At 45.9% G+C, this 17,355-nt stretch overlaps 1 protein-coding gene across 1 annotated transcript in view; it reads right to left on the reverse strand.

Moving 5' to 3' along the window:
* The window catches only part of acin1a (apoptotic chromatin condensation inducer 1a), a gene marked incomplete at both ends in the record, with an annotated part of 83,839 nt that overhangs the window by 60,637 nt on the left and 5,847 nt on the right, over positions 1-17,355 (reverse strand). The window contains 6 exons of the mRNA XM_084327797.1: positions 3,545-3,633; positions 8,410-8,559; positions 10,500-14,807; positions 14,998-15,053; positions 15,658-15,772; positions 15,930-15,995. Of these exons, the coding sequence (XP_084183923.1) occupies positions 3,545-3,633; positions 8,410-8,559; positions 10,500-14,807; positions 14,998-15,053; positions 15,658-15,772; positions 15,930-15,995 (4,784 nt within the window). The remainder of the gene's footprint in view (positions 1-3,544; positions 3,634-8,409; positions 8,560-10,499; positions 14,808-14,997; positions 15,054-15,657; positions 15,773-15,929; positions 15,996-17,355) is intronic.

The following is a 17,355-nucleotide window of genomic DNA, read 5'->3' on the forward strand; positions in this document are numbered from 1 at the left end:
CAACATGTTTTATCTAATAAAATAAAGTTCAGTCTGTTCATCTCACTTCAATAATTTTTATTGCAGAACATGGTATTTTCTCAAGCAGACCGATGTAAACACTGTAATCTGTGTTGCATGTACCTGACAAACTGAACTGTTTGTATTAGTCACTCATATTCCATGTGTGTGTGGACTACTGTACTATTACAGGTATTGAAATGAACAATGCAACTTCCTTATACATTTTTCTTTTTATTTGTTATGAATAATTAAATATCGATACTTGGCGTCCCTGTATCGATTAGGGGTGGGACGATACATCGATCCAGATCAATATATCGATCCATTATCAATAATCAAATAGGATGGATGCAACGTAAAAAGATCGATTCATATTGCGATACTCTTATTTTGAAAATCCCATGTGTCGTATCCGCTCGGCTCGGATCAACAGCACACAGCAGTAGCGTCTAGAGCGTCACTAGAGCAAGACTAGTGTGCCTATTCTGTGACCCAAAACATGTCCCTGCTGTTTTATTCCACAACGGGTCCAATGCATCTAACCTGCTTTGCAATCCTCGCCACTCCATTATGCCCACGTTGCGTTAAAGATCAAAGATAACGTTACGTTAGTGTAAGCTAACAAGCTAACCCAGAGCCATAGGCAGAGAGAAGTGGGGACTGGGAAAGAGGGTGCATTCTCAGGATAGCCCCACTAACAGGATCTGGCCGGTACTGCACCTTCGGACTCCCAATATGCCTTTTCCAGCCAAAATACAGCTCTGTGACAGTGAATAGGATATTAATATATAAAAAAAAAAAAAACGAACCAAAAACTGTGAACAGGAGGTCTATTTGTATTAAAAACAATAGATTGTTTTTCATTTAAATGTCTGAAAGAGCTCAAAAATAAAAATGTCAAATGATATTTCCATTGCCTTTTTTTTGTTGATTTAAATGTTACCGATAGTGTTAAATGGGCATATAATATCGTCTCATATCGATCGCAGGCACCTGAATCTAATCGTATCGTGGCAGACTGTGTGATATCGGATAATATCGTATCGTTGTCCAAAGAATCGATATCGTATCGTGATGAAACTGGTGATTCCCACCCCTAGTATCGACACAGTATCGCCACGTATCGCCAGTATCGCTACGTATCGATTCTTTTTTTACGACAAATTAAAAACCTTATACCTACCTTTATTTCAACCAAAAATGCTTAAACAATAATGTTAGTGGTGTGGTGTTTGTGCAAAAATGGAAAGCTTGCCAATGTTTATGCGGCAGTATTGTTACAATAGCCGATAATCCATTTTCCCAATGATGAATCCCTATACGGGTGGAACAACCAGTGACGTCAGACTACACCTCCCTATAACATTATATCGGTGGCCGATAGATCGTGCATCACTAGTTAAATCGATGTCTCGGCCCTACACGAGCTAGAGTTAAAAATCAAAATGCATATGATCGGTATCATGATCCACCATGAATGCATGAAGGGGGGGGGGGGGGGGGGGGGAGTCGTTTCTGATCATCGATTACCAATAACGGCATTCGTTATTGCAACATCATACACTGACCGGGTGGATGGCTATGAGAACAAGGCCCGATCAGATTGAAATTGACGTCAAATCGCTCTTACCTGTGGCCGGTTGGATTCCAAAAAGAATTTCCCAGTTATTGATCGCCATCTGGTAGATCGATATGTCCATTGGCTGATGCTATATTCCTTTACTGCATACTGAATTCGGCGTCGCAAAAAGTATTTCAGGCGATCGCTTCAGGCTAACAGAATAGCTAACCCAGAGTGGAAAAAAAGTGACACCCGGTCTGCAACAGGGGAAACGGCATTATCGAGACAGTGAAAAATACCAGGATCTGGCCGGTACTGCACTTTCGGAGTCCAGATATGCCTTTTCCAGCCAACATACAGCGTGTGTACAAGTGTCTAGTGTACAAGTGTTGAGGCATGTCATTAATCTTGACATTTACTTTGATTACAACTACACTGCAAAAAAAAATCTTATCAAGTGAACATATCTTGTATTTGGTACAATAAGTCTATATTGAGTAGAATTATCCCACTGGCAGATCATTTAGCTTTTTTTCCCTGATTTGTCAATTTAATCTTGTTTTAAGAAAACAAGATTAAATTGACCAAAATCAAGAAGAAAAATAAGCAAAATTATCTGTGGAATAAGTTATTCAATATTGGACTTATTGTACCAAATACAAGATATTTTCACTTGATAAGATTTATTTTTTTGCAGTGTACAAATATGCAGCTACCTGGGCCTCCAGAGCACTTCTAGTGTCAGCGGACACACTGGGCCTCCAGAGCACTTCTAGTGTCAGCGGACACACCAAACACATCCTAGCAAATTCACATGACTCCATGAACATGAACATGAATAATCTCGAACAATTCTAAGGTAGTTTTAAGTTATTTCTCTGGCAGTGTGCGCTAATATGGATTCCGGCGGCACGTGCACACGCACAAATATGGATTCCGGCAGCGTGCGCGCAGCACAGCTGTTGAATTTTTTTTCAGGGGAAACACTGACCAGACATTAGAGCTGCCGCGGTATCGGTATTACCGCGGTATCGCTGTTACATCATGCCCACCGCAGCGTTGGGCTGAATACCGGCATCACCGCTGTTTTTTTATTATATTATTATTATTATTACGCTCTCGTTGGGCTTGCGGCTCTGCAGATATACCCTACTTCTCTGTCGAGATTCCAAGCGACCCTATTGGGTACCAGAAAAGTCACATGAAACACTGCAGACCACTGATTGGTCAGAAGAGATACGCGTCACATGCTTGGAGCATCTTGCAGTGCGTTTACTTCCTGAATCTCAGCCACCACAACACGGCTAATAGTACGTTAGCTCCCACCGGAGACCGGAGTGGATTACCGACGCCGTCGCTCCTCAGGGAACGAGGCATAATGATTTTACTGCAACGAAATGTTATAATAAAAGCCCTTCGTTCTATACACTTGTCTGATTGAAAACTTTATTAACAGACCGCAGAATGGGTACAACTCGGCACGCTCTGAGCAAAGAAAGGAACTTAGATATTAATTGAGTAACGCTTGCCTTGCTATGTGGTCCGGTAAATACGAACGTGTAACTATACTAACGTTAATGCCACAAATCGAATGCCTTTGTAATCATAAGTAGTAACGTTATAATAATAATAAGAAGAAAGGGTCGGGGGGGTAACCGGCGGGCGCGACACCGAGGGGAGACTTCGAATCCGTGTTTCACTTTTAATAACGAATGCGTGCATGCCGAATCCCAAACAATATTCATGCTGCAAAGTCATCCTCTAAAGATAGACATTTAGACTAGAGGCAGGCTATATGCTATATAAAGAGTAGACTACAAAAAAAATGCATTCAAACTTTTTTTTTGTGTGTGTGTGTGTGCGGTAATACCGCGGCGGTAGGAAATATTTTGCAAATGTGTGCGGTAAGGAAAACATCAATACCGCGGCAGCTCTACCAGACATCGCATTTTACAACAACAATAATAATGAACACCAGACCTTTGTTTGTCTTTCTTTTCCTCGTCTCCTTCGCCGTCCTTCCTCTTTAACGTCTTCTCGTCACCGACAGGCGCTCCCAGGAATGGTTTCTGGTGGTTTGAAAATGGCAGGCGTGGTAATGAGTTGGGAAAGAATGCATGCCGAAACTGACAATGCAGATCAAACCACTGTGCTGCCCAGGATGTGTGTGTGGTGGTGTGCTGATTTTAAAGATGTAATGGCATTAGGGCTGTCTTAAATACTTCGAAGCTTCGTTCGATGGCACAAGCTTCGAACAAAATCTTGCGCCTCCATTCCAATGAAACGAAAGTAAGCGGCGCCTCAACTCCACCTCTCTACAACAAGCACGTGGAGATTATCTGTGTTGAAAACAACAAGGACATGTGCAGCAGACATGTCGACGAAGAAGTCGACATGTGGTTACACTTTAAAATATGCAAAGACAATGCCCAAAAAGCCGAGTGCCAGATATGCCCGAAGAAAATGGCATATCACAACTCTACAACAACTGTCAAATCACCTAAAAAACGTAAGTATCGTTGTACACAACGGCAACGCCACACAAAACATTAATAAGGCTATGCCTATGCTGCTATGACTAATGTGTTACCAAGTTGGCTAATTTAATTGTAATCATCTGCTTTTGTAGGTGCATTGTCTGATATAATTATAAACGGGGGAGGAAATTAGGCCACATTACTCGCCAAATTAGTATTTTTTACGTTTGGCGAGTGATTCATGAAGACCACTCGCCAGTCTGGCGAGTTGACAGTGCCACAAGAGCACTGCACAAGACCCGCGGACATATAATGTTTAATAAAGGTTCCCGCAGTACTGGCCAACCCGCGGAAATATAGAATGTTGAATAAAAGTCCTGCGGTACTAGCCATCAGTCAAGGAAGCACTCGCAAACAGATAACGTTAAACACAGCAGAAGATGGAAAACAGACAGACTGACCAACGGGGAACGGCATCCAACCCTCGAGTCTAAGGCAAGGACACATTTAAATCACAGAGGTGTATGTTAGTCTATTGGAACTGTATACAGTGGTTAACTTCTAGTTAGCGTTTTAGCTATAGAGCTGCTTGCTAGCTAACGTTAGCCCCGTGTGCGCGTGTGCTCAAAGCAGCCAGCCCCATGTTAGCTAGGTGTATCTGTTGTTTCCAAAAACGCACCGGACTACGACGTAAGGTTAGACATTTTATTTCATGCTCAAAAGCCCCTGGCTTGCACATCGCAGTCACGAAAGGGGCTAGCTGTGCACAACAGCACACCAACCCAACTGACGTTACCACAACACTTGACGGTACTTCACAGCACTGTCGTAAGGCCACCGTGCCGTCTTAAAAGGCACAGTGAACACCGTTATGATGCCACTCAGATGCATACACAACATTGACACGGCTTGACAACCGAGGTTCAAAGTTAACTTAATTGATTGAAAACTTTATTAACAGATTGCAGAATGGGTACAATACAGTACGGCTCAATACACACAATTGTTAAGGGGATGCAGACCAGAGAAAGACTTTAGTCTTGTTTACATCAGGGTCCCCCATTTTCAATTCATCATAACATGACATACACGACATACAGATAGACAGTACTGCTACATCTATACATTTCACATCCATCTATACACTTCACAACATACTTCGGTTTTTTTCTTTCACTGCCCAACCCAGTCCAACCCAGCATCTTTCACTGCCCAGTTCAGAATAATCCCTCTTTCATGTTAATATGTTTTATGCTAATATTGTGAAGAGTAGAGACACTGTTATTATTACTATGATTGAAAATCAATTTAGACGAAGACATACAAAGAAGTAATTATCACAATTAGCGATTTTTTTTGGCTGATAAAAAAAATCAGATACTCGCCAGTTGGTTGGTAAGCCAAAAAGTTAGTTTCCTCCCCTGATTATAAATTATAAATAAAATATAATATAATTGTTTGCTTGATAGACGAAGGTTGCAACATAATTATGTAATGTCATGTCGTTGGCTGTGAGAGCAGCCCCACTGCACCCAGGCAGCGCAGCTGAGTGAAACCTTGTTGGCTGCGTCACAGTCACGAAAGGGGCTACTTAATTAATTAATCCAATCCACTTTATTTATAGAGCACATTTAAAAACAACAAAGTTTGCTGTACAAGTCCGAAGCTTCGAATTAAAATCGAAGCTCGGCCCCGAAGCTTCGATTGCCAAAAAAAGCTTCGAAGGTCAGCCCTAAATGGCATGCAGCGCGTGTGTGTGTGGTGGTGTGCTGATTTTAAAGATGTAATGGCATGCAGCGTGTGTGTGGTGCTGATCTAGGGATGGGCGATATAACGATAACGATTTGAAACCGTCTGTACACTAGGGCTGCAACTAATGACTATTTTGGTAGTCGACTAATCTGTCGATTATTTTTTCGATTAGTCGACTAATCGAGAAAAAAAAATTATATATATTTTTTTATATATATTTTTTTTTGCACTACCTATCTTCTCAGCTCTGGTCCAGCTGAAGACAGAGCAGAGGAACAGATTGGACATTGAGCATGACCTCAGAGTTGCTTTGTCTACCATCACCCCAGACTTTGAGACTCTTGTCAGGACCAAACAACATCCCCAGTTATCCCATTAGTTCCCCCAAACTTACTGTCGGTCTGTTATGTTAAGCTAAGAAGTCTTCAGCTGGACCAGAGCTGAGAAGCCACTTTCACAAAGATAGGTAGTGCAAAAAAAAAAATAAAAAAAAAAAAAAAAAAATTTAAACGACTAATCGACGCAACAATTCCTCGTTGACGATTTTTTATAATCGACATCGTCGATTATGTCGACTAATCGTTGCAGCCCTACTGTACACAGTAGGCTATGTGTGCTAGCAGAGCTAGACTCCAGTCACGAGTCACGGTGCACATGTGTGGTGGTTTGTCCACCAAAAAAGCACCAAAAGATAGAAAAGAAACTGGCAGAGCCAGAACTGTTCAACTCCCCTGGAGCCACAGCTAGCAGAGAAGCCGGTTTACTTTTTTTTTTTTGTATTTTTTTTTTTTTATTATTTTTTAAACAAACACATAAACAAACATGACAACACACAATAGGATATACAAATACACATATGCTCCAGCTCGTACCCCCCTCTCCCGGACCCCCCATTGGATAATCCAACCATTATAATTTGTTCCTAACCAGACACTACCATTATATGCTGGCTTTTATTCTCTCCACCACTTCTAACCACATTGCCATTTTGGATTCATTGAGACCCAAAATTCTAGCTGTTGATATTTCTTGATAAATCACATCGAGATATGTAAGAATCCAGACCTTACGGCAAATTTTTTCCGGTTGAAACCATTGTGATGCTATCAGCTTTTTAGCCACTGTGATACCGGATAAAACCAATCTCTTTAGCTGTGGAGGTACTGCATGCTCAAAGACATCATTCAGCAGTAATACAGAGGGGTGTACAGGTATATCCAGAGTTAAGAGATTTGACAATTGCTGGGTCACTTCTTTCCAAAATATCTTAACTGGTGGGCAGTCCCAGTACATGTGCATAAATGTCCCTTCGTCCCCATTTGTACATAAGGAGCATTTGGAGTCTTGTTTAAGACCCATTTTGTTCAGTCTTATAGGAGTTAAGTATGTCCTGTGAATATAGTTAAGATTGATTTGTTGATGGTCCGGGTTCCTTGATGCAAGGCGTACATTTGCCCAGGCTTCTTGCCAGTCAAAGTCTATCTCCAGGTCTGCTTTTAAACGAGCTGCAGCCTGAGAACTGGAGTGTGAGGGGATGTAACACTAAAGATGGCGGCAATGACAAAGAATTGCTGCAAAAAAAAATTTGTTTATACTACGATATCTAGTGATATAACATTATCATATCGTTATCGCGATATGATTTTGCCATATCGCCCAGCCCTATGCTGATCTGAAAGATATAATGGGCTGCAGCGTGTGTGTGGTGCTGATCTGAAAGATATAATGGCATGCAGCATGTGTGTGTGGTGCTGATCTGAAAGATGTAATGACATGCAGCATGTGTGTGGTGCTGATCTGAAAGATATAATGGCATGCAGCATGTGTGTGGTGCTGATCTGAAAGATGTAATGGCATGCAGTGTGTGTGTGGTGCTGATCTGAAAGATATAATGGCATGCAGCATGTGTGTGGTGCTGATCTGAAAGATGTAATGGCATGCGTGTGTGTGTGTGGTGCTGATCTGAAAGATGTAATGGCATGCGTGTGTGGTGCTGATCTGAAAGATGTAATGGCATGTGTGTGGTGCTGATCTGAAAGATATAATGGCATGCAGCATGCGTGTGGTGCTGATCTTAAAGATGTAATGGCATGCGTGTGTGTGTGTGGTGCTGATCTGAAAGATGTAATAACATGCGTGTGTGGTGCTGATCTGAAAGATGTAATGGCATGCGTGTGTGGTGCTGATCTGAAAGATGTAATGGCATGCGTGTGTGGTGCTGATCTGAAAGATGTAATGGCATGTGTGTGGTGCTGATCTGAAAGATGTAATGGCATGCGTGTGTGGTGCTGATCTGAAAGATGTAATGGCATGTGTGTGGTGCTGATCTGAAAGATGTAATGCATGCGTGTGTGGTGCTGATCTGAAAGATGTAATGGCATGCGTGTGTGGTGCTGATCTGAAAGATGTAATGGCATGCAGCATGTGTGTGGTGCTGATCTGAAAGATGTAATGGCATGGGTGTGTGGTGCTGATCTGAAAGATGTAATGGCATGTGTGTGGTGCTGATCTGAAAGATGTAATGCATGCGTGTGTGGTGCTGATCTGAAAGATGTAATGGCATGCGTGTGTGGTGCTGATCTGAAAGATGTAATGGCATGCGTGTGTGGTGCTGACCTTGTTGTGGTGAGTAGCTCCATCAACAGTCCCTTCCTTCTCCTCCACCGACGAGCCCCTGTTGCTCACGGAGACTCGTGGGAGCTCTGCTGGACCTTTAACCTTAATCACAAAGTCCTCAGGAGCATGGGCACCCTTAACTTTCTCAGCCTGAGAGAGAGAGAGGGGGGATAGATAGAGAGGGGGGGGGGTAGAGAGATGGGGGGAGATAGAGAGGGGGGGATAGAGAGAGATGGGGGGTAGAGAGAGAGGGGGGGAGAGATAGAGGGGGAGATAGAGAGAGATGGGGGGTAGAGAGGGGGGTAAGAGATAGAGAGAGGGGGAGATAGAGCGAGGGGGGGAGAGAGGGAAAGGGATATATATAGAGAGGGAGAGAGAGAGGGGAAGAAATAGACTTTAGAGAGTGTGCGTTGGACAAAATGTGTCACAATATGAAACAGTTTCACAAGTAGGCCTGCCACGATAACACATTTTGCTGGGCGATTAATTGCCCCCGAAAATATCGCGATAAGCGATATTATTGCGACCGGTTAGAGAATTTTTTTTAGACATTTATTTCCCAAAACTTTTATTTTGAAGCCCACCGCTCCGTCTTTTCCGGTGTTTAAGACTTTTATTTTGAAGCCCACCGACCGGACCGGAAGTATTGTTGTGATTATCCTAGCCGACAACTTGTCTCGTCCGGTTGTGTTTTTTTGTTTTAACGTTAGCTACTAACGTTAGATGCAGCTACTACAGGCAATCAACGATGAGGAGGAAGCGTCAAAGCAGTATATAATAGAATAGCTGTGGTGCGTAGGCACTGCAGCACGACTCGAAAACGACCCGTTATAATAAATGAATTCATGTTTAACTTGTCCCCGTCTCCAGTCCTTTGACTAGCCCCACCCGTTCATTGTAAACAATGATGCATGTAATTGTATTAACGTTATTCTGTGTTATTCTAACGTTACACTACAAATAACGCTACTTGGTTAAAAGGAGCAACACTATTGAGAAATGTAGTTAAGCTATATGTGGCGTTGCTACTGCCCCACGGAGCTCCCGTGCTGTGCTCTGTAGTAACGCCAGCGGCCAACCCACACGGAGAGAGACTGCAAGGGCCACTGGTTCCGCCTCATTAAAACAAACGCGCAAATAGCAATTAATCGCGCCCGTCAAAATCATTGCATTCATTTTAATTATCGCGGCAATTAATCGATTTATTGCTTATCGCGGCAGGCCTATTCACAAGGAATGGAAAATAAAAGCATTTATAAATTCATCCCATTTCTATTACCCAACCTTTAGTGCAGCAGAAGTCTGCTCTAGTGCTTTGGATTAGCATTGTACGGAATGTTGAGAATGCCCGTTTGTTTGTCTTCCATGTTGGAAGAAACCATGGTTGCTATGTGCAAAGCAATGGTTGTGTTAATTATGAGAAATATATTAACAAAAGATTTGTAATTTGGCGTCTTATAGCTGGACAGTCACAGTGGAACAGTCATAACATCCAGTTTTTTACCTACTCTACCGCTGAACAGAAATTAGGTTACCAATGGTTACAGGCAGCCATGTTGGAGGAAAGAGAACTACATATTAGTATTAATATTCAGAGAACTAAATATTCCATGTGAGGCCTCTATTGTGGAAGTGAAACGAATAAAACAAATTATTAATGAGCCGCCTTAAAAAAAGCCCAGATATCCCGAAAAATACCTTGATGGTTACAGGCAACAGGCTTAAAACGTAAAAAGGAACATGCCAACATTATGGGAAATGTGCTTCTTGTCTGACTCTGGACCAGTTATCCTCCACTACAACTGCCCGTCACCTGTGTTCTGGGCCTTGCCAGACAGAACGGTTAAGAAAAAGGACAAAGAACCTTAAAAGCCTATTCAAAAATCGTCCACTGGTATTAACCCTTTCACTGCCACACAAAAGAAGGTTAACCCTTTAATAGTAAAGGGTTAACCTGCTGTCGTTATGTATTGTCACAGTGAAAGGGTTAACCGTTTGGTAGTGAAGCAGTGAAAGGGTTAAGGACATTGTTGCCATGGTCAAGAGAAAGAGAAAGACAGACAAAGAAACGTGACCTGGAGACCACTCACCCTTCTACCACTGGAGGTGGAGCGGGTTTTGTCCGGCGATGACGACGACGAGCTGGAGGAGCGAGAGGACGAGGACCCGGAGTCCGAGCCTGATGAAGAGGAGTCGCTGGAAGAAGACCTGCCCCTCCCTCGCTTCTCTTCCGTCTTCTTGTCTCTTCCCCCCTGCAGGCTTGAGGGGGCCTTTCCTTCATCCACATCTTGAGCTTTTTTGGTCATCTCCTCTGCCCTCTTCATGTCTGCTGGGGTCTTGTCCTTTGCCCTCTTCATGTCTGCTGGGGTCTTGTCCTCTGCCCTCTTCATATCTGCTGGGGTCTTGTCCTCTGCCCTCTTCATATCTGCTGGGGTCTTGTCCTCTGCCCTCTTCATATCTGCTGGGGTCTTGTCCTCTGCCCTCTTCATGTCTGCTGGGGTCTTGTCCTCTGCCCTCTTCATGTCTGCTGAGGTATTGTCCTCTGCCCTCTTCATGCCTGCTGAGGTCTTGTCCTCTGCCCTCTTCATATCTGCTGGGGTCTTGTCCTCTGCCCTCTTCATGTCTGCTGAGGTATTGTCCTCTGCCCTCTTCATGCCTGCTGAGGTATTGTCCTCTGCCCTCTTCATGCCTGCTGAGGTCTTGTCCTCTACCCTCTTCATATCTGCTGGGGTCTTCTCCTCTGCCCTCTTCATATCTGCTGGGGTCTTCTCCTCTGCCCTCTTCATATCTGCTGGAGTCTTCTCCTCTGCCCTCTTCATGCCTGCTGAGGTCTTGTCCTCTGCCCTCTTCATATCTGCTGGGGTCTTCTCCTCTGCCCTCTTCATATCTGCTGAGGTATTGTCCTCTGCCCTCTTCATATCTGCTGGGGTCTTCTCCTCTGCCCTCTTCATATCTGCTGGGGTCTTACCCTCTGCCCTCTTCATATCTACTGGGGTCTTCACCTCCGATGCCAGGCTTCTGGATTTTTCCTCACAGGGACTCTGGACCGGTGTGGTGAGAACAGGCGCCTCCCTATTGGCTGCTGCGATGGCCTCAGAACCATGTGGCCAAGACACAGGAAGTCCCCGTCTGAAATGCACCTGCGGCGCCTCCCGTTGAGCAGAGGGGTGGGCTCCGTCCTTCTCTTGCGGCCCGGCTTTTGCGGGAGAAGTGAGGGGCGAGGCCTGTGGCTGAGGGCTGTCGGTGAAAGTACGGGGCCGCTTGATGACCATCGAGGTGGAGGACGGGAACTGGGCAGGGGGGTCCCTCAGGAACCGGAACTTCCTAAACGAAGACTGAGGCGACAGAGGCGTCGGTGACATGGGCGTACCGGACTCTGCCGGTTGGTTCTCCCTCTGTGCAGTTTGGATGTGGGCCTCCCCGGCCTCCTGTTCGCCGGCCTCCGTCGCTCTACCCGCTCCCGTGGAGATGGTGGGGGGAGGGGTGGGCAGAGCGACGAGGCCGATCTCACGGCTACGCTTCCATGGAGGGAGGCGACTCTCCCTCTCTTTCTCAGCCGCCTTGGCCCTCTCCTTCTCCTGCTCCAAGGCGCTCTCATGCTCTTTTCTCTCTTTCTCTTTCTGCACGACCCTCTCCTGCTCTAAAGCCTTCTCCTTTTCCAGCCGTTGGCGTTCGAGAGCTTTCTCCCTCTCTTTCTCCAAGGCTCGCTCCCTCTCGAGTCTCTCTTGCTCTCGAGCTCGCTCCCTCTTGAGTCTCTCTTGCTCCCGAGCTTGCTCCCTCTCCAGCCTCTCTTGCTCTAAAGCCTTTTCTTTCCTCTCCCTCTCCCGACGCTCCAGTTCCAAGGCCTTCTCTCTCTCTGCTTTCTCCCTCACCTCCCTCTCCCGCGCCAAAGCCTTCTCTCTCTCAATTCTCTGCTGTTCTAAGGCTTTCTCCCTGTCCAACCTCTCCATCTTCTCTCGTTCTAAGGCTTTCTCCCTCTCAATCCTCTCTTGTTCAAAGGCCTTCTCCCTATCAATTCTCTGCTGTTCTAAGGCTTTCTCCCTGTCCAACCTCTCCATCTTCTCTCGTTCTAAGGCTTTCTCCCTCTCAATCCTCTCTTGTTCAAAGGCCTTCTCCCTATCAATTCTCTGCTGTTCTAAGGCTTTCTCCCTGTCCAACCTCTCCATCTTCTCTCGTTCTAAGGCTTTCTCCCTCTCAATCCTCTCTTGTTCAAAGGTCTTCTCCCTCTCAATTCTCTGCTGTTCTAAGGCGTTCTCCCTGTCCAACCTCTCCACCTTCTCTCGTTCTAAGGCTTTCTCCCTCTCAATCCGCTCTTGTTCAAAGGCCTTCTCTCTCTCAATTCTCTGCTGTTCTAAGGCTTTCTCCCTGTCCAACCTCTCCCTCTTCTCATGTTCTAAGGCTTTCTCCCTCTCAATCCTCTCTTGTTCAAAGGCCTTCTCTCTCTCAATTCTCTGCTGTTCTAAGGCTTTCTCCCTGTCCAACCTCTCCCTCTCCATTTTCTCTCGTTCTAAGGTTTTCTCCTTCTCAATTCTCTCTCGTTCTAAGGCGTTCTCCTTCTCAATTCTCTCTTGTTCTACGGCTTTCTCCTTCTCAATTCTCTCTTGTTCCAAGGCTTTCTCCTTCTCAATTCTCTCTTGTTCCAAGGCTTTCTCCTTATCAATTCTCTCTCGTTCTAAGGCTTCCCTCTCCATCCTCTCTTTCTCCTCCCTCTCACGCTCCAAAGCCTTTTCCCTTTGCAGCCTCTCTTGTTCCAAGACATTTTCTCTCTCTATCCTCACCCTCTCCTCACGCTCCAAAGCCATGGCCCTTTCCAGCTGAAGAGCCCTCTCCTTCTCTTCCCTTTCCCGTTGCAGAGCTTGCTCTTGCTCAAGGGCTCTCCGTCTTTCGAGCTCCAGGACTCTCTGTCTTTCCAGTTCCTTCACCCTCTCCAGCTCAAGGGCCCTCTCTCTAGCCAGAGCCTGCTCTCGCTCCTCCCTCTCTTTGGCCAAAGCCCTCTCCTCCCTCTCCTCCTTGTCTCTGGCCAAAGCCCTCTCCCTCTCTAGAGCGAGTTCCCTCTCTCGCTGCAGGGCTTTCTCATGTTCTTCTCTTTCTAGTGCCTTCTCTCTTTCTATTCTCTCTCGCTCCAGAGCCTTCTCTCGCTCTACCCGCTCCTGTTCCAAAGCCTTCTCCCTCTCCTCTCGTTCCCGTGCAAGAGCTCTCTCCCGCTCTAGCGCCACAGCCCGCTCTTGCTCTAGCATTCTCTGCCTCTCCAGCCTTTCCAGCTCCAGGGCTCTGAGTCTCTCTTGCTCCAGGGATTTTTCCCTCTCTAACTGTTTCTCCCTCTCTCTGTCCCTCTCTAACTGTTGCTCCCTCTCTCTGTCCCTCTCTAACTGTTGCTCCCTCTCTCTGTCCCTCTCTAACTGTTGCTCCCTCTCTCTGTCCCTCTCTAACTGTTGCTCCCTCTCTAACTGTTGCTCCCTCTCTCTGTCCCTCTCTAACTGTTGCTCCCTCTCTAACTGTTGCTCTCTCTCTCTGTCCCTATCTTCCGCTGAAGTGGCCCTGAGCACACTAACAGGTCCTTGGCTGTGGGGGAGATGGGCTCCCACGATACCCTGGTTGGTGGCTGGAATCATGGGGAGGGGCACGTTGGCCGCACTGTTGGCCGTGTGTGCGATGGCGGACACCATGCTCTCTGGAGGGCCTCTGCTAGGGAACATCGAGGCCGCCGTGGAGCTCTTGTCGTCTGCCGACGTCCTGCTCCACTCGGCTCCAGAGAACGCGCCCTCAGATGCCATCTTGCGGGCCAGCAGGGTCAGCGGGCCGGGCTTGCGCTCGGTGTGGCCGCTTCTCTGAGGCTCCGGGCTGCTGCTGCCACTGCCGCTGCTGGAGGAGCCGGAGCTGGAGGTACTGGACGTGCGCTGCCTGGCCGGGGGTGCATCTGGACTTGGGGGGCTTTGTTTGGGGGTGTCGGGCAGGGGGAAGGATAATTCTGGCGGAGGCGAAGGAGGAGGGGTGGGCTGGCGGAGTTGCGGAGACAACAGGGGAGGGATGTGCTGTGGGGGTTGGTGGGACGCTCCAGACCTCTCTCTAGCCACAGGCCCTCTGGCTGGCTCTCCCAGACTCCTCCTCCTCCTATCGCTGTCCCAGTCATCATCCTCCCCGTCCTCGTCACCTCCTTCACTCTCCTCGTCGTCACTGTCGGCAGGGACTTGACTAGAGGAGGGAACCCTCTCTGGTCGGTGTTCACCACCAGCGACGCGCATGGCGACGGAGCCAGGAGCAGAGGTAGGCATGGATGAGGCGGGCGGGCCACTCATATTAGCCTCCCGGGCCCTATATCCCTCTCCTTCATAAGCCGGGCCTGCCTCCCCATCAAAGGCACCCAGCAGCTGGTTCTGGTCCAACACTGGAGACACATCCTAATGAGGATGGAAAGGGAGTTTGTTGCAGAATTATGCCTCGTCTTCCATGCAAATGATCCGGCACACATTATACTATGGGCATACTATAGTACTTCCAAATGTTTTTGTAAGACATGCAATATCTTCACAGGCATGCAGACTAGAAAATGTGACTGATCTACAGAAGAGAAGCAAGCAGACATCTGACCTGTGCTGTAGCAGGACACGATATGCTGTTGTTGACCTCCGTGAGGTCGTCTTGGTCTGCGGATGAATGGGGACAGCAGAGATTTAGTCATTTAGCAGCTCAACTCGTGGTAGAGAGTGGATTTGTACCCGAAGGTTAAGACATCACGAGTCGTGTGTGCGAGCGGTGGAAGAAGGTTTTGTAGTCAGAGCCACTCAGTTTTGGAACATCCTACCAACTGAAATACGATACTGTGCTACCTACCACACCTTTACAAAAAAAAAACTCAAGACCTGCCTATTAACAAATCAAACATGTGATCACTTTTAAATCAGCATTTACTTTTAATGCTTCCGTTTTCTTGCCAAAGGGACTACAGTTGCGAATTAGACCGCTTGCTAAAACCAGCACATTTACAGAAATGTTGATTAATGTCCTTTTTTAAATGTCCAACCCCCCCAACAGTACTATATACCTGTATGTCATGTATGTCCCTATGTCATGTATGTTGTGTATGTCATAAATGTCACTATGAATTGAAAATGGGGGACCCTGATGTAAACAAGACAAACGTCTTTCTCTGGTCTGCATCCCCTTAAGAATTGTGTGTATTGAGCCGTACTGTATTGTACCCATTCTGCAATCTGTTAAATAAAGTTCTCATTCATTCATTCATCTTACCGTCGTCGGAGTCGAGTGCCTCCCGAGCCTCCCTCTCCAGGCGCTGCCTCAGGAGCTCCTGCTGCTTGGCCAGATACTGCTTTATGAAGCTGTTCTGGCTCATCTCCTCTCCAATCTAAACGCAGATACAGACTATTGGAAAAACAGGCCACAAGCGTTTTTCCGAGACCACTAGCAAAGAAACGTGAAAGAAATTGTCAGGTGATGGCGGATGTACCCGTCTTGACGTCTTAAAATATGCAATTCTGCACGAGGGCTTCGGCGAGTCTCACCTGAGAGTTGGGCTGCAGACCAATGTGAGGGGTGGAGGTCCTCTGGAGGTTCTCCAGCATAAGAGCCTGGAATTGAAACAGGAAATTCAACTTTGTTTATTCAATGTATAAAATGAGTCAAATATTAGAACGTGTTTCAAAGCTAACTCACTTAGCAGTAGAGCTGCCGTGATTACCGCGGTTACATCACGCCCACCGCAAGAGTAGGCTGAATACCGCATCACTGCTGTTTTTTTATAATAATAATAAAGTACCCTCCTCTCGTTGGGCTTGCGGCTCTGCAGATATACCCTACAGGGCTCTACAGTGCGACCAAATTGCTCGCATATGCCCCTAAAAATATTTGTATGCGAACTGTAAAAATCAATTACGCGCACGCTGTGCGAATACAGATTATAGCCTCTCTCGTCTTTTTTTTCCTCCGCTGCGAGATTGTTAAAAAACTACAAGTCCCACATTGCACTCAAGCCAACGGTCCAATCACAGTAGAGTGAAGTGACTGGTTTCATGGGAAATAAAGCAAATGACCAATCGGAAGCTCTCATTTAGCTTGTTTACTTCCTGAAACTCCGCGATCAGGGCTCTCATTTTCCGAGACACCAACTTATTATAGTCTCTCTCTTACCAATAGCAATAGATTTTAGAACACCTAGATTTATCGATAGCAATAGTAATATAACGTTAATGCAACAAAACGAATGCCTTGCTTTGTTAATCATAACGTTGATGCAGTAGCGTATGTCGGTGTGTTGGCTGTAACGGACATGACAATAACATAACGTGTACACATTAAAATTGCGATAATCTATTCTAACATTTTCAAATCGATGCAGTTGAATTTCCCCCTTAGGATCGATGCATTGTTACACCCCTACACCAAAGTCACTGGCCCACTGTGTATCTGTGTGTATAATAACTTGGCTAGCGTTATCAACAGCAGAGGTGGGCAATGGGTCCAGCTGCAGCGCCGGAGTGCAAGCGATGTGATGTAATTGGCAGACTCGACTGTCAATCAATGGTCTACCTGACACGCAAACTCAAACAATGTTTCTGTACTGGAGGTGTGATTGATTGATTGATTGATTGAAAACTTTATTAACAGATTGCAGAATGGGTACAATACAGTACAGCTCAATACACACAATTGTTAAGGGGATGCAGACCAGAGAAAGACTTTCGTCTTGTTTACATCAGGGTCCCCCATTTTCAATTAATCAGGAAAGTGTACAGTAGGAAAGTGTACAGTATTTCAATAGGCAACCCTGAAAGGATTATTTTTCTAGAAGAGCAACACAGCCAAAACATAAGCATTGTATGCATAAAAGGGGCTAAAGTTAAGTGACTGAACCTTTTGTAGCAGTAGTTTGATTTGATAGTTTATTTGATAGGGACAGCACATGTTAATGAACATCAAGTACAAAATACA

Source organism: Notolepis coatsorum (genome assembly GCF_963971535.1).
Source record: "Notolepis coatsorum genome assembly, chromosome: 13".
NCBI lineage: Eukaryota > Metazoa > Chordata > Actinopteri > Aulopiformes > Paralepididae > Notolepis > Notolepis coatsorum.